Source organism: Hylobates moloch, unplaced genomic scaffold (assembly GCF_009828535.3).
Source record: "Hylobates moloch isolate HMO894 unplaced genomic scaffold, HMol_V3 SCAFFOLD_1, whole genome shotgun sequence".
Classification (NCBI taxonomy): domain Eukaryota; kingdom Metazoa; phylum Chordata; class Mammalia; order Primates; family Hylobatidae; genus Hylobates; species Hylobates moloch.
In genome coordinates this window covers 50094000-50112176 of record NW_026652276.1, presented here as the reverse complement: position 1 = coordinate 50112176, position 18177 = coordinate 50094000, and the positions used below count along the sequence as shown (strand labels likewise).

Below are 18177 nucleotides of genomic sequence, written 5' to 3'. Positions count from 1 at the left end.
AAAAAGTTAAATTGACGGTAAGACCATTGAGCAGATTTCCCAATAAGAATCCATTCTCTGGACAAAAAAAAAAAAAAAAAGTTCAATGAAATATAATAAATATAAAGTTATATCTTCTACTGTCTATTATTCCTAGAGCTTACAACTTGCCACTTCCATTCAGTGTCAAACAGCATTAAAAAATAAATGGGAAACATACAAAGAAAAGAATGAGAATCCCTTTTAGATCAAAAGTCAGAACCCCAATTTATTTACAGTCAGACCTAGTTAATCAAAATTACTTTGTTCTCTCCGTCATTATTCAGATCAAAAACCTTTCAGATTTACAAGTCCATGGAAGATGCATTCAGCAAGACTGGCTTACTAATTAAATACTGTAGAAATCTAAGTATGTGAATGAGCTAAAGATGGATTACTCGATTGTGATTAAATTTTCTACTTGGCTAAGTATTTATTTTCATAGTATAACCAGCACATCAGGGACTAGAATGGAAAGACTTGAATGAATCAGGAGAATGTGATTATATGCGCTGACAAGAACTTGGAGGTTGGCAAGTAAGAAAGAGAGATTCTGCCTCATCAGCCATAACCGTAACTTCTGGTCTGTTTATTATAACAATTGCCTGCCAATTCTCATGTGGCTATTGTTAGAAAAGAACAGATATCCTCCATGATCTTGATCTTGAAAAAGCAAATCCTTTCCTCAATACTCTACGGTATTTGCCTTCATCCTTCCTGGTTCCTGGGATTTTACTTTTTTTCTATTCAATTTGTCCTAAAGTATTATTTCTCATTTCTTTGGTATGGCTGACTGATTCCTCATAATTAGTTTTCTCCTTGTCAAACTTTCTATATCCACCATCCTTAGTACGAGAGCAGCATGCTGGTCCTCCTCCTTTCCTATTGGAGAAGGCTGCCCATTGACTCTCACATATTGCTGTTTCTTTTATTCATGACTTGTCACTCACAGACCAAGCATCAATGACCTGTTTGCTTTAGCAAATAAACAAATGGAGTACCAGCTCAGCTTGCCTCCTGACCACCCTTTCATGAAGAACATTCGCATCTGAGCAAATAATCCCTTAGGAGAAAAGACTACTTACAAACCAAAACCAAAACAAAACATCATTAGCCATGAGATATGACACTATTCTCTTTCTTCTGCTAATTCTCAGAAACTTGGGTAGTCACTGGTATAACTTAGATATTATCAATTACTAACAATCAATATGCTTAAGATAATCTTTTAAAGAATATGAGGCTTTTCTCTTTGCTCATTTTCCACCCTGCCCCAGCCACTTAGCACATAACTTTTAACATCATACACTAGATTAGAAATACCTGTTATCTAATAGGGACTTTTGAATAAAATAGACTCTTCATGACACTATTCTCTGCTTCTATTTTTAGAGAAAGTTTATATTTGATGACATTGTTATTATTCCTGAATATGCTTATATCATCCAAATTCTCAGGAATTATGACTTTCCAGAAAGATGCTTATTTGCCATTAAGAACTATCACGGCACCTTAAAGCCTCCATAATATACGTGATTTTGATATCAAGCTTAACTTGAAAACTCAGCCCCATTTTAAAGCATTCCCCATTTTAAAGCATAAGCTCTAACAACCACTGTAGACACAAGGAAAACTTGAAAAGCTATAGAGCACATGAAGTCACTCTTTCTTACTTCCTTCATAGCATTGTTGGTAAACCATGACTAAAAAACTCTGTAGAATCTCAGGTTAATTGAGTCAGAAATGAGAAATGTCATTAGAAATTATGTCCATTACAAACACATTAGTCAATAAAATCTACTAAATAGTAAGAAGACCATTTTGTAGAGCTGCCAAGATTAGACGTCAACTTCAGAGCCCAAATCTGCAAAATTGCCTTCCAGCAGATAATGCTATTGTTCAAAACGAACAAACACAAATAAACAATACAACTGTATTCATACATAGTCAGGTTTCTCCATATTTGGCACGTTGGCAGTTTATCTAGATTTCTAATTATATGTGACCTTTATTCAACCTGCTTGTATTTCATTTAATGACATATGTACTTAAATCTACCAGTGTCCGTATGGTAGATATCCTCTTTCTTCCAAAAGTGATTTGAAATGTAAAAATGACAAAGAATAAGAATAATAAATGTTTTGAACAAAACAATACAGGCTTGTCTAGTCAATATATAATCTGAATTATTTATTGGGAGATAACAAGAAATGACAGACACAGTTTTTGGATTTGGAATCCATGCAGAAGGTTTCAAAGAAGATCACACACATACCTGTGGCACATGATCCTTCTGACACCACAAGTATCTCACTCTGCTGTTTGCATGCAGCCTGTCGCAGGTAACACTCATTCTGGTAGCTCTCCCCATTGGAGCCACACACAGGCACATAGTCATTGTTGCACTGGGAAACACACAGATGTAAGCCTATAGTTAGTACTGGAGACTGTATCCCTCTGACATGACGAACAGAAATAATTGTTTACAAAAGAAACCACTTGTCTTCATTTTCAATGATTCTAATTGTATCCAATAAGTCTTTATAAGGGCATCACTGAAAGATGCACAAAGCCAATTTCAAGTTAGCCAACCAGTCATTTCATTTAGATAGGGCAAAAATAAGCATCTAAATTGATCAGGCAATTCCCAACAAAGTGACTGGACAAGTAGCACAATAAAGATATAGCAACAAATATATTAATACTACTTAATATTATTTTTAGTATGTAGCCCATATGACTTGATGGAAAAAATTAAAATACAGTTTAATTTCAAGCTATTAAAACACAAAGGTAATGTCTGTCTGTGTTAGGAGTGGAAATATATAGCCAAAATGCCAAAGAAATCAATTAACTCTTAGTTGTTTTTTTAACTGAATTTAATTGAATTTTTATTGAATTCTAGTCCTTGTAAATTTCCAAATATTCAGATAAGATACTGATTTACTTATTTATTTTTATACCTCTTTAGACTATTGTATATTGATGTGGATATGGTCTAGAGAGAAACAAAACTATGGAACACAAAGAAAAATTTCAACAACTACTGAACTATAAGTAAACTTTACCGACTATTCCGAAGTATGTCTATTAATAGATATTCCATAAAAAGAAAAGTTCATTTTTAAAAAACCTCTTTATTAAAAAGTACACATATTACAGTGAAAATTAAGGCAACCTACAGGGTATAGTCATCATAATATAATCATACTCTAAGGCATTAATGATACTTGGCTTTGTCCTATGCCTGCTAATTACACCAGGGATGTGATTATCTCATGATTACTACTACGTATGTGCTTCATTGTTTAATTATAAAAAATATAATGATCAAGATTATTATCTGTATACGCTCACCTATGCCAGAAACTAAGTAAGGAAAATCATACTTACAGATGCATGTTAAAAACTCTTCTCTATGTTTTACTTTCAATTAATATATTTGAATCTTTGATGTGCTGTGAGTTCAGAATATATACAAAATAAACCAGTAATATAGTGAGATGGGTAGTAAAGTTTAAATATATGTGATAACAAACCTAAAACCCTATCATAAATAAACCTCAACTCAAGAATGTATGCAAAAGAAAACATCTCTCAACATGTTGATAATCTGATTGATTAAAACCTGAAATTTATTATTTTACTCTATTTCCTAACAATACCTAAACCTCTTTATTCCTAATCAACTATTTAACTCTTGCTCTTTGCCTTTAAATAATAATAGCTTAATTATCATAACAAATTTAAATGTCAATGTTCTTTGAAATGCAAGCCTAATTCTATGAGTTTTACGTTTTTATATATTATTAACAACTTAAATATAATGTTTTGGTAATTGTCATCAACTTTTTTCCAAACAGTAAACCCAAATGGTATGACAGTCATATTAAGATGACCACAATTACTAACAAGATGCTTTAGCACATATTTTAAAAATATTCTTTATCTTAATTTCTACAATATATAATCTAGATATTCTGCAAGTCCTCTATATAGTAATTCTTTTCCACAGTTACATTATTGTCTCCCAGACTCAGTCTATGTATGTGATTATATTTAAAAAACTGATCTGATTAGAGCTTTTCACTAATCTTTTGCTAATGTTTAACTCAGTCAGCAACTGACTTCTGATTGGGTGATACCTGTGTAAGCACTGTTTTCCAGGAGCTTTCCAAAAATTTGTTTTAATTGACATCTGAAAACTGACTCACCACAAGCCTGAGCATCTCCACTACCATCCAAGAAAGAAGGCAAGAGCAAAATGCCTGTAAGATTTGAATTTTCCAATGAGTAGTACTGAAGAGACCACAAATAAATGTGGCTTGTGCTCATGCCAGAACTGTGGCCAGCAAGGCAAGTGCAGGGATAGGTGCTTGATAAATGTGCTATGATGAGAACCAGGGACAGGAGAATGTAGGTAGGGTTATGTTGATCTATGAACACTACAATGGTGTCTGAGCACATGGAGGAGAGACCAGAAAGAAGGAAACAGCTGGTGACATTATGATCAATAGACTTGCTGAAGAGAGTCATAATGTGTCTATGGCTAGCTGGACTAGTTAACATCCTATGTTTGAGGCCTGGCATTCTTGCCCCGGGCTACCTTTCAATCTCCATCTCTATCCCTGCTTATAATACTTTGCGTGTAGATTATTTGGTTCCGTGTTTTCTTCTCTCCAATCCTTAAATTTTATTTATTTATCCTTCTCGGATTACTCAAATATAGAGTCAGTGAACTGGGAGTGGAGAGTGGAAAGTATTTATTATCTCTCCCAAGTGCTAGTACACAATGCTGATATGCATCTTAAAATATCGAATAAACTGATAAAGTGCTCATATGCCACTTCTGAGGGATGCAGTAAGCCAAATTCGAACAGTTCTAAAAACAGAGCTGCCAAGTTCCATGCACAAGCTAAAAGGGAGATTTCTACAGAGCTGAAAAGAGCTTAACTGTAGATTACTGGCATGATGTTTTTGGCCCTTAGTATCAAGACTTGCACTCATTAATATGAAGAATACCAGGAGGAAGCACGCTGTAAATCATGAAAGCTCACGAGTGGGAGTCTAGTCCTAAGTTGTCCTATTTCTTTCACTGCCTTGGTGTAGGACCTTTTGTATATTAATTAACAATGAAATATTTAACAGGTTTATAGCCTAGTTTTCCCATTTGAAATGCTTACCTGGAACATTTGGGAAATAAAGTCATGTTTTTAAAACAAGAAATATCCTGTAATACTCACTTATACAAAGAAATGTAAATTATTTGCTTTGTATGATATATATTTTAACTAGCAGAGTTATCATCTAACTCTAACATCAAACCATGGCATTTCTAGAATTAGAAAAACAAGAGGAAACAGGCTAAGCCTAAGCATGAAATAGCCTAACTACTGCATTAAAATATGCCAAATTATTGGAAATAGTTTTTAGTAGTATTCATGATACTGCTCAGTTTCAGATGAAGGGACAGACTCAGATGTTAAGTGACTTGCTAAAGGCCACACAGTTGCCTGGTAAGAGGAAAAACAAGACTCAAGTTCAGATGGTTAGGTCCATAAATGTATGCGTTATACAAACTTCCTCTCAGGGGAAAAAGTGATTCTATTTTTCTATGTTTTAAAAATCTTATGTTTATTTTCCAAATAAGTGTTTTTCAGCAGAAGAATTTTGTTCCAAAATGGGCTACCTACCACACTAGTGGATTCAATAACTTGACACTCTAGAATGCATGAAATTCATTTTTGCTACAAATTAATAAAAATTATGTGAGAAGTTTTTCATAGGATTTATTGCTTGTTTGATTAATACAGGTTTTTTTTTTTTTTTTTTTTTTTGAGACGGAGTCTCGCTCTGTCGCCCAGGCTAGAGTGCAGTGGCACAATCTCGGCTCACTGCAAGCTCCGCCTCCCGGGTTCACGCCATTCTCCTGCCTCAGCCTCTCCGAGTAGCTGGGACTACAGGCGCCCGCCACTGCGCCCGGCTAATTTTTTGTATTTTTAGTAGAGACGGGGTTTCACCGTGGTCTCGATCTCCTTAATACAGGTTTTTTGAGCTGAGATTTCAGCATCTAGAAGCTTATGTATGACTTATGTTTTATATATTGCCAGCACCTTCCACAGAGTCTGGCATGTAGAAGGTGCTCAACAGATGTTAAGTCAATTCTGTTATATTCCCAGTTGTCAAAGGCTTAAGAAGAATGGCTTGGGATATGGTATATTTTTCTTCCAAAAAGGAAAAAAGATTAAAAAATCTGCATATGTTCCAATCCTTTGGTCATTCCATAAGTAATTTTTACTTTTCTGTGATTTATATTTCCTTAAATGTAAAAAAACTGATTTTAAGAGCGGACAGGCCTGTGACTATGGTGGAAATGACTCTGTGTGCCTTCCCAGGATAGGTTATTAAAGGATATAGCTTCTACCTGGCTCTTTCTTTCTCTCTGGACGCTTGACTTTGAAACTCAGCCACTATGCTGTGAGGAAGACAAAACTTGCCCACGCAAAGAGATCAACATGGAGAAGAACCAAGGTCTTCAGCTGACAGTCAGACATACGAGTGAGAACCCTCAGATCGGTATAGCACCAAGCCTTTGAATTCCCTCCCCTCGCCATCAGCTAATGCCAAAGAGAGCAGAGGTGAGCTGTTTCGATTGAGCCCTGCCAAAATGGCAGATTCATCAACAAAATAAATATTCATCGTCTTAAGACACTAAGTACTGCGCAGTCTGTTACGCAGCTTTAGTAATAAGAACATTTGTAGATCTAAAGCACGACTTATTAAATAAAAATATTTAGTATTTGAATTAGGTAATACCTGAAAAACATAAGGCTTCATCACATTTTTAAATTATAAAGTGGTTATTGATCATTGCATGACCAGGGTTATCTATAAATATCTGCATGTATCTCCCTTCCTTTTTTCCTCCCTCTCTGCCTCACTCCCTTCCTTCCTTCCTGCTTTTATTTTTATCTATCTATCTATCTATCTATCTATCTATCTATCTATCTATCTATTATCTATCTATCTATCTATCTATCTATCTATCTATCTATCTATCTATCATCTATCTGTCTATCCATCTACTGTTTCCAAATTTCCATCCTCATAATTACTGGGCTTAATACCTGGGTGATGAAATAATATGTACAACAAACCCCCGTGACACGTGTTTACATACGTAATAAACCTTCGCATGTACCCCGAAACCTAAAATAAACGTTTAAAAAAGGGGGGAGAAAACAATTATCTCACCGGGTTGTGAGAAATAAATGAGATAATATGTTTGAAGGACAGAAATCAGTTTATTTAAAATCGTCTAAGAGAGGTGAACGCTAATAATGTTTACTTTAGTGTTCCAGTGATAAGGCAAATTGAAAACATTATAGATATAAAAATATATGCCCATTTCTCTTTGAAATTTGTTCCCAGCTAGAAAGACTATAGATTGCAGGCTGGGTGCGGTGGCTCACACCTGTAATCCAAGCACTTTGGGAGACTGAGGCGGGTGGATCTCCTGAGTGCAGGAGTTCGAGACCAGCCTGGATAACATGGTGAAACCATGTCTCTACTAAAATTCAAAAAAATTAGCTGAGAATGGTGGAGTGCACCTGTATTCCCAGCTACTCGAGAGGCTGAGGCACAAGAATCACTGGGACCCAGGAGGTGGAGGTTGCAGTGAGCCAAGAGGGCATCACCACTAACCAGCCTGGGCGGCAGAGCAAGACCCTTGTCTCCAAAAATTCCAAAAAAAAAAAAAAAAAAAAAGGAATGCATGCTTGTACCTGAAAAGGCAGCAGAGAAAGAAATAGAAGTTTAGAATAATATATAGGAAAATAGATTTTCAATACCTCTCCCTTTTTATCAGATACTAGGGCTAAAATAACAAACACCAAAAACTCAAATTCACGTATTGGGAAAAGATGGACTTAAGAGACTCTTAGCTTAAAATATCCTATTTATTATTCTTCATGGAACTTATACTTTTCTTTGATTTTCAACTTAATTCAGCCACTCTATATTCTTGGTATGTGCAAAGTCTACATTTTCCACTAGGGAGATGTTTATTTTTTCTTGCCAGATTGACAGCTATTGCAAAGCGCAAACTAATAACAGTAGTAATACACTAGTACATTTAAAATGTCACAAGGATTACAAAAAACCAATTTACATTTTAGTTTCTTACACAAACTTGCATTCGTTGCCACTCCCCCATCTATTCCACTTAACAATTATTTAAATTAATGACAAACATAACTGACTGACCAATGTATGAAAAACACAAATATTTTTGTTGATAAAAATTTTACCAAAATCTTCTGTGGCACCTATAAAATGAAAACAATTCCTTTAATAAGAAAATTATTTGTTTTCATTTCGTAGCATTCATCCCTTTAGAGTTTTGTCAACCCCTTTTTTTTTCTCCTGGTGAAATCTTAGAACCATGGCTTTACATTTCAGGAATGTTTTTCCTGGTTCATTTGATACTTTTTATGAGTTCATTTCTTTTGTCTACCCATGGTTATGAAAATAAGACAAATTTATGGAAATCACAAAGGGAAAGAAGGAAAGATTCACAAAATTCTCTGGGCCTTTAATTAATGATTTATCCAGCTGTGCTTTTTTCCCGTTTAGTTAACATTTGGGTAAGTATGAATTGGGGAGTTCTCATGCTCAATCTCTCTCATGTAGTTCATTGAAAGTACATAATGGCACTGTTTAATGTGGCTGGAGACCTTAGAAGTTGATGTTACATGCATATTAAATATGCATGAATATGTTTCTGACACTATGGTATGGTCTAAAAAACTGTACAGTCAGAGCACTACTTACCCACCAGGAGGTGGTGCACTTTACAAATATCAGTTGTCTTATTATGTTCCTTAGAAAGAAGAAAATAATGTCTAAGAAGATTTTAGCATTTCTAAAAGCCACTTAAACTTTATTTAAATGTGAATTCTCTTCTCTTTCTTAGTGGGAGGTTGAATTCAATCTAAAATATTTAAATTTCATCAATAATTCTAAATATTACCTATTAACCAGATATCTAGGTCTAAATTTGAGTTTATTGTTTTTATTTGTTCTATATCTTTTTTATTCTTACAATCTTAGAAAAGTTTTCATTATCTTACACATAGTTTTGTTTATGTGCATATTTCCTGGTTGAGTCATACTGTCAGATTTTTAAAGTATTTTTAAAAGTAATTTAAAACGCTCAAGGGCAAATATAGGCTATTAGTACAACATCCCTGCTACTTGAAGTTCTACATGATTATATGAACATTTTGAGAGGAAAAGGTTTATAATTTACATGGTGGAAAGCATTTGTTAGCTAATGACTATACTAATGACATTAAAAGTTCTATCTCTAATAGATACTAGTAACCCTGTTTTGATGATGCCAGTAGTGCAACTTCTTTCTCTCTTTGTTAGTTAAAAGAAATTAGTGCAAGAAAAAGTACATCTTCCTGATGTTCATAAAATGACTTGTGGATCTAAATGCTCTTTTGGATTCCTAGGGGATTCAGTTCTAATTGAGTGTGGTACCTATGAAAAAGCTGACATACACTAATTAATATGTTCCATGATTTCTAAATTAGAACAAAGTTTTGAAGTTACACTAATAAGGAGTTAACTTAAAAACCTAGTCAGGTTGCAAGGATAATAAAGGCCAAGACCATTGAAACAGAGAGCAATAAGATAAAAAGATGATAGCCCCAATCAAAAAGAACAAAAGAACAAGTCCACACTTCTTACCCCCTATTTTACCTATTATCCCCAGTCAATTCACTTTTAAAGTGATGCTAGAAGGGTCAGACATAATTTTCCTTTGACATCCCAAAAGCACAACCTGAAGCTTTCTACCTCCAGTGGCATTTATAACTTTGGCATATACATTTCTCCAAAAAGTGTATGTCTTCTTGACATAAGTTGGCTCTCTTGCCAGTACTTTTGCTTGGTGCCAGCTTCCCTCTTAGCTTGCATAGCTATAAATTTCCAAGTGATAGGCTGTAAAGGGAGATTCCTGCTTTGCAGTCTCATTAATGAATTAGAAGATGCAAATATAAGACTTCTTACCTTGAACTGACAGACGCAAGTCACAGTGTCTCCAATTCTTAAACATTCCCCATCAAATTTACAGGTGTTGGTGTCACAGAGGAAGAGATCATTTTCTCTGTCATCATAACCTCAAATTCAAAGAGAACACTCCAGTCATTAAAATTTTACAGATTTTTAACAAAAAAGCACTATCTTGAAGCTTTAAAATACTTGCCCTAAATTTTAAATCCAACAACTATGGCTGTACTGCAAGGTCACTGTCTACTGATAACCTCAAAATCTAGTTAAGTGATCAATATTCGTTTCCATTTTCCACAATTCTTTTCTAGTCAATTCTCCTTTAGTATCCTTTTCTGAGAGTGCTATTTTTTAAAGCTTGCGTTAATACTGACAGTGGTGAATGAAAGCTTAACATTTGCTTCCTGGTTTTTTTTTATTTTTTTTCTCATTAGGTGGACAATATTTATGACCACAAAACTCCACATTTTGGAAAAGAGCTAGCGATGATCTCTGAATGCCCTTTTACCATTTCCCCATCTTTAATTGTTCTTTTGCTTCAAGGACTGAAACAACCCCTTATTTGAAATTTATCCAGACAAAGAGGAAACAAAGCCTCAATAATAAAGATAAACAGGCACAGTGTTTTCTGTGATGGTCTGTTTGGCTCAAATGAAGATTGATCACCTCTAAGTTAACAGGGGTGGGAGCGGGGTGCCAAGTTCTTGACAATCTATCTGCAAAACCAGTTTATTCTCTTTAGTTTATGCAGTCCCCTTTAAAATATCTGGTAAATATTTAATTTCTTGATTGCAAAAGTCAACTTCACATTTAAGTTAGTTATTTCCTAAAACAATGCAAGGGCTAAGAATGAAGCAAACCCGTCTATGTTGGACTACAAAGCCATCAACATTTCCAAAAATTGGTTTTCCAGGCTCATAATTATTACTATAATAAAGCATCTAAAAAGTGATTAGGCAATAGCAAAGTGAAACTTATTCTTTCAAAAACAACACACATGTACGCATGAATCAAGAAGTTATAGAAACATGTTGAGTTTTATTAAAATGCCAAATTTAGAAACTGCCAAAAAAGAGGAGAATCTATTGACCCAAATCTAATAGGGTTGCAAATCTCAACTTGTCTTTGTAAAGGATAAATTAGAATGATGCATAATAATTTTCCTTTTGGCATTTACATCAGTGATAACTAGGAACTATACAGGCTTTCACCCTATGAGTTACAGTTGGTCATTCCCTCCTCTCTAAAGTTACACACACTTCAGCTCATATACATCTTTGAAAGCCGCTTTATTCAGAGCCAGATTTAACTACAGCAAAATTATATTCACAGAAGATGAAAAATTACATACGCACTTGCTAAAACTAGAACAGACCACACCTAGGGGACAATACCCAGGCATGTTAACGGAGTTTAAAATGCCAAGGAAATGACACCACAATTCTGCCCAGTATACTACAGGCTGTCAAACCGAAATGCTATGCCAGCTAGGAGTGCAGCAACCCCCATCCTCTGGCCCTGTTTAATTAGGAAGCTTCAGCAAAGCGAAGACTGCCAAGCGTTCGCCGTCAGAATCTGAAGGAACCCGAGCGAGCAAGAAGAGTGCCTGACCCACTCCACGGAAGCCTGTCCAGAAATGGAAGAGTCAGCGCCCACTGAAGTCGGTTCCGCCCTCGGCTCGCCTACATGGAGCCTGACCAGCCTCAGTCATGCCCACTCCGGCCTGGGAGACCCGCAAAGTGTTCTTTTTCTCAACTCCCCTGTACTACCTTGAAGCTTAGGGAAGCAAGGAGAGGGGCATATCTGGACTGCAAAACCAATATCTTTTGCCGCCTAGGAGAGAAGGGGGATGTGTGTGTGTGTGTGTGAGAGAGAGAGAGAGAAAGAGAGAGAAAGAGATAGAGAGAGAGAGAGAAAAATTCTGTTGAAACCCAGCTCCTTTAGAATCTGTGTGACCTGGTCTTCAACGGGAGACCAGTGCGCCCTCATGGCACCTTTGCCAGGAATCAGCGATTCCCCTGCAGTCACCATTTCATTTATTGCTTTCTCGCTTATTCTTTCTCATAAAGTTATTTCTTCCTCATCCTAGTAAGACTTTTTTCTTTAATGATGACAAAGCTTCTGTTTTAGTGTTTCCCCTAGGATTGGTGCTCTTTCCAGTGAACCCAGAAAACCATCCCGTTTAATATTTCTCAAAATCCTCGCAGCTCCAATGTAAGCGCAAGCATGCAAAGGTTTCCTGCTACACTTGCACTTTCTGCCCATCCCAGAACCACCCCCCACCCCCGGGCCTGGAACAGTTCCCCTTGTTTCTCTGGATAGAGGTGGGTGGTATTAGGGGTCTAGGGCAGTAGGAGGTGAGGGGCTGAGGAGGCGCGCTAGGGTAGCCTGGTCTGTACCGGATACGCGTGTTCTTCTGCGGAGTTAAGGGGTCGGGGACGGGGGTTCTGGACTTACCAGAGCAATTCCAGCCGGTGGGCGTTTGGCAGTCACTTAAGGAGGTAGGGAAAGCAGCGAGCTTCACCGGGCGGGCTACGATGAGTAGCATGACGGGCAGCAGCAGCAGCCAGCAAAAGCCCTCGCAAAGTGTCCAGCTGCTGCACTGCCGCGGGGACTCCCACAGCACCATGACTAGTTCGCGCAACTCTGCAGCAGCAAACGGCTTCCGAGGAACACAGGATCGCGGGGGCCGGGCAACGGGCTACTGAGCATCCCGCGGACGGCGGCAGCAGAGGCGGCGGCGGTGGCAGTGGCACCCGGTGGGGAAGCAGCAGCCAAACCCGCGCATGATCTCGAGAGTTTCAGCAACATCCAGGGACTGGGCTCAGCCCCGGAGCGAGAGGGTCTTCCGCTGAGAAGCTGCGCCGGGGACGCGGGAAGCTGCTGCCATAAGGAGGGAGCTCTGAGAAGCCGGGAGACAGGAGGAGACGAGAGTCCAGGGGCAGACGAGCGGAGCCCGAGGAGGCAGGGTGGAGGGAAAGTCAAGGCGCCCCGCAGCCCGGCAGCCGCCTCTCGAGCTCTGCCGCCCGCATCCCTCTGGCGTTTGGGAAGCAGCAGGTCCTCAGCCCGCCCGGGGTCACGTGGGAAGAGGCAGTCGGGCTCTGATTGGTGGTGCAGGATGCAGGTCCCGGGAGGGAGGGGTCGATGAGGAGGTGCAAGAATGCAAGGAGGAGGCGGCCGCGGAAGCCACAGATGGGCTCGCTCGCCAGGCGCTGGCCCGAGTGGGGCTAGGCTGGGATGGCTCAAGTGAGAAGCTCGGGCTTCAGGGTGGGCTACCCGCACACTCATATACCATTCGCCTCACTCTCCGCTCCAGGACGCCCCCTACCGAAGGCGGGGTCCGGACTAGCGCCCCTCTTCCGCGCGTGACCCGGGGCCGCGAGTGCGGGCCGCGGCTGGGTGGCGTCTCTCCGAGCTGGAGATGGTGGGGGCGGAGGTGTCAGAAGAGCGGCAGCAGCAGGGCAGAGAGGGGCGAGTCGGCGCGGGAGAGGGCGTCCTGCTGGCTACCGGCGCTCCAGCGTGCGGGAGCGCGCCGCCTAGGCTGTAGGGGGATGCAGGCTGGGAATGTAGCGGCGGAGAGGCCAGGGACGTTTCTCTAGGGATTTACAGGAAAGAGGGTGAGAGGCGATGGTGTTAGAACCGCTCTTGCCGGCCTGGAAGCAACAGCAGCATCTCCCACAAGAGCGTGCAACCCCAAGGCTGCTCGCCGAGCCAGCTCAGCCATCCTGGCAGGCGCTCTCCTTCCTTCTGTCTTCTCCCCTCTCTCCTCCCAGGCCCCCGCAGCTCCGACCCAGCCCGAGCGGCCGCAGGTTTGAATCCCTTTCCTCATCACCCGCTCCTCTCCAGCCCGTGGCCTATTAGTGTGTCCACCTGGGAGGTGCGGTCAGATGTGTTTGGAAGGTCAGACTGGTCGGGACAAGTGGTCTGAGAGGAAGAGAAAGGCTCCTCTGCATACGCCGCGGGTGGGTTGCCGGGAGCATCCGTCGGGCAGCGGCGTCCGGCAAGGGGAGAGCGGGCTCCATTTGTTGGCCTAGGCAGTGGCCCTGCGTTCCTTACTCGGGTCTTTGCTGGATGGTCGGTGACCTGGGGCGACGAGAGAAGGTCTAACTCGGCGGGAGTCTCTGGCTCTGCGCGTTTCTTTCATTCGCTCCAGCGGGAAGGGCAAACGGCATAGAGGGACCCGCCTTCCGCCTGCTGCATTCTTCAGGCAGTTAGACACACTCTTTAGCCTAATGGAATTTTAGTCGCCAGTAACGGGACCGAGAGCTTTCGGGGACAAGGGTGGAGAGGAACATCTTTCTTCCATGACCGGGGTCACTATTGCAGTCTCAGTGTTTTGGATGCCCCATAGGGAAGAGTTTTCTTTTTTGTGTGTGATTATTCAGTGATTCCTGTTTTTTTTTTCTTCTTTCCGCTCTCGTTCTCTATTCCTCTTTTATCCTTCCTCCTTCTCCCCCCGCTTTCAAAAGCCTCCAGATCCTCCCCTTTTCTCTCTATTTAAATTTTCCTTTTGTGCCCCTCTTTCTGTGTCCCCCGAATTTAGGAGAGCATTTGATAACATTTAACAGGCAATTAGTGTCCATTCCCAATCACTTAAAAGAGGCATTAACATACTTTGAAAACGGGACTATCTATCCTTTGCAGACACCACCAGAAAAACAAATTGTACCCGAGTAATCTTTTTAAGTACTTTAACCTCCAACCTCCTCCCACTTCCTTGCTTTTTAACTTCTCCTTTGAGAGATGTGATCGTGCAGCACCTCAGTGTCTCAAAGAAATCTTTTTTTTTTTTTTCCTGTGTGAAATCCATCCCTTTATCTTACATCTCCGCCTCCGTCCAAGACTGTCCCTCTCCCCTCCCACCTCCAAAGATTTCTGAATCTCAGTGTCTCTCACTCCTGGCAATTAAGCAGCAGATCCCAGCATTCTAGTCGGTGGCATCTCGCTCCTCACCGACGAAGACTCCATTAAAACAGATCAATTAGACCAGACGTTGGAGGCATCAGAAAATCGGCTTCTAGACAGAGCAGCTAAATTCTTTAAGGAAACAGAATACCCATTAGACAGAGCTGCCAACTGATATTGCAAAACAAGGAATTAGAGATTTCTTTCGCTACAGGCTTTCAGCAGAGAAGGCAACATAAATATAGATCAAGATTTAACAACTCTACAGCACAGAGTGAGAACATGTCATTTTCCATAGCAAGGCTTGTGTGGTAACTAATCAGGCTTATGAAAATAAGTCATGCTTGAAACTAAAGGCAAAGTCCTTAAAAGTGTTTATGCAGTAATTATGATAATGAAACAGGACCTGCTAGGATTTCAGAGCATGACTATATAAGTAGAATTTTAGAGAACCTTTTAGCAGAGGAAAACGGTTTTTGAATTTTCTGCTAAGTAAATTTTTGGCATACTTTCTAATAATATATACTCTTCCTAAGACGTTTTGCTGAAAGTAATTACAGGAGTTAATTACTGATTGTAACTGGTTAACAAATGCGGTTGCTTCCACAGAGGTCCTTTAAATTAGTAAACAGTTTGAAGCAAAGCCTTTTCAATGGGAATGCTGCAATTTTGTTGCACTTACTATGTACTTAGTGTTATAGTGCCACTAAGAAACATATTCTGAAACTGGCAAGCACCACCAAGTGGCAGAAGAACATCACTCATTGAGCAGAGAATTGTATTATTGAATATGTAAATAAAAATATATACATTGTTTAGAGTTGTCACTAGGTACCAAAGAAGTAGACAAGACTGCATTAGCAATTGGATTAGTGCTTTAACTTTTCCCCAACAAGGCGAAATCAGTTTACTTATTAGAATTAAATTCAAGTCTATGAATTGTACTTTGCATTTTGTATTATATGATTACTAGTAATATGACACAATCATACCATGTATTTGCAAAATTCTTATTTTAAAATACTATACCATATTTACTTTTAATCTTCTTGAGCTAGAACACTTTATTTGTGGCATATACACTCTATAACTGATGCAGAGGAGCAGAGTCCAGTTGTTAGATTTTTCAGTAGAAATAGCGCAGATATATTTTCTCCAGAAAACTTAAGAACATTTTTTTTTCTCATGGAAAGAACATCATTATAAAGTGTGAGATTACTCACAGCTTAAGTAGGGGGCTTGGGAGTTATTCTCCAACAAGAATGGTTTAAGATAATTAAATGAACCTGGGAAAATAAGATACACTGCCAATCAGAACTCTTATCTCCTTCATGATTTCATACTTTCTGATTACTTCAATAAAGATAAGATGTATCCTTTGCTTCTTAGGTGTCGGGCATTGTGCCATGCAGGATAGAACGTTTTCTTTTTATTTAATCTTTAAAACACCCCTATGAGACAAAGAATATTGTTATCTCATTTTATAGAAAAGGAATATGGCTTTGAAAGCATCAGGCAACTTGCCCCATGAAACAAATCTAGTCAGTGACACTGCTGGGACTCTGTGAAATTCTGCCTGACTTCAGAGCACAAGACATAAGTCACTAATTTCTGCTGTATTGCTGCCTGTTAGCTTCTGAGAGGGGAAACTAACTGGGAACATATCAGTTCTGTCCATGATACTTCTTTGTTTGCCCTTTCTGTGGAGCGGCAGTAAGGCCCAAACTTTAATTCTCAAATTTCAGCAATAAGATCCAGTGATTTCTGAACCTGGCTGATCATATGAATTCCTTGAGAAACTTTGAAACAATAGACAAATTCTGAGTCCCACTATCAGGGATTCAGAAAATCTGGAGTTGGGCCCTGGGATCCATATTTTAATATTCATCCTTGTTGGAAAAGTAAGGTACCACCTATACCTATATGACGAATGAAAGGATACCTCGATTTTTGCTCAGTTTTCACAGAGAGGTTTCTGAGACAGGTTAAAAGCTTTTACTCAGCGTAAAGGTGAGCTGTTGTACATGTCTGTCTCTCTGTTTTTATGCATATGTTCACCAAATATGTATTAAGCTTCTAATATTTCTGACACAGTAACTTTGTGACTGTACACAATTTCCTCGTTTGTAAAGTGTGAGTAATAACAATACCTGCCTCCTGGGCTTGTTCTAAAGATTAAAATAAAAATCTACGGTTTAATGGTAGTGGATTTGGGGGGATCCCCTATATAAATAAGTGAATGGAGGTATGAATAAATAAATACATAAAGGTGTGTGTACTTATACACATAATTAAAAATAGTTAAAGATGTACAAATTAAAGTTAAATGTATGTGATATTGAAGTATATGTTGATTATTGATAATGAAGTACAGTATAATTTCTAACCCCACACCTTAACATCTCATACTTAATAACTCATCTTAATTTCTAGCCTACTTTAGATACATGGATATAGATAGAATGTTCTAAATCATTATTTCCTTAGTTTTAATGTAAAATATTCATATGAAAAAGTATATATCAGTGTGTAGTAAATGTATTAGAACATTATTTATAGGTCAAATGATGTTGACAATGTTTCAGAGAAGTCATCTTCATTTCTGGATAATTTTTCAAACTAAGAGTAATTAAATTTGCTATTTTTTCACCCTTTTCTACAATGGTAAATAACATATAAACAATGAGCTGTGATTTAAAGAAATAATTTTATAATGTCAAAGTTTCTCTATGCCTTATTGATTCCCATGCCCTTAATTAATTTTGGTAGTTTAAATTTGTGATTTCAGTGCTGAGGAAAGTTTATTTCATCTTAGAGCAGTGGAGCTCAGTCATGATTTCACATAACAATCACCTGGATAATTAAAGATACTGATGCAGAGATCCTATTCAAAGACTTGGAATCCTTAGAAGTGGCAGAGAAGCATTGGCATATGTATATTTTTAAAGTTTTCCTGGAGAAACACATAGCCATGATTGAGAACCACTGTCCTGGGGAAAGTGGCTGTTTTCTCATTACTCAAATAGCCAAGTTTCAGGAGGTAAAATACTTACTTTTTTTCTCCATTAAAACTTGTAAAACACACATCTTACCAAAGAACATTAAAACATCTAGCCAAAGCAATATGAACTAGTTAATGTTTGCCACTAGCTTGCCAGTAGTTAAAAAAAAAAAAGA

At 38.8% G+C, this 18177-nt stretch overlaps 1 protein-coding gene across 1 annotated transcript in view; it reads right to left on the bottom strand.

The window, feature by feature from the left end:
- TMEFF2 (transmembrane protein with EGF like and two follistatin like domains 2) overlaps positions 1-13134 on the bottom strand; it is a 255675-nt gene extending 242541 nt beyond the window's left edge. The window contains exons 1-3 of the mRNA XM_032755106.2: positions 12553-13134; positions 10096-10205; positions 2294-2423 (exon numbers count right to left, since the gene is read on the bottom strand). Coding sequence (XP_032610997.1) covers positions 2294-2423; positions 10096-10205; positions 12553-12724 — 412 coding nt within the window. The 5' untranslated portion in view covers positions 12725-13134. The remainder of the gene's footprint in view (positions 1-2293; positions 2424-10095; positions 10206-12552) is intronic.
- Between the last annotated feature and the right edge of the window lie 5043 nt (positions 13135-18177).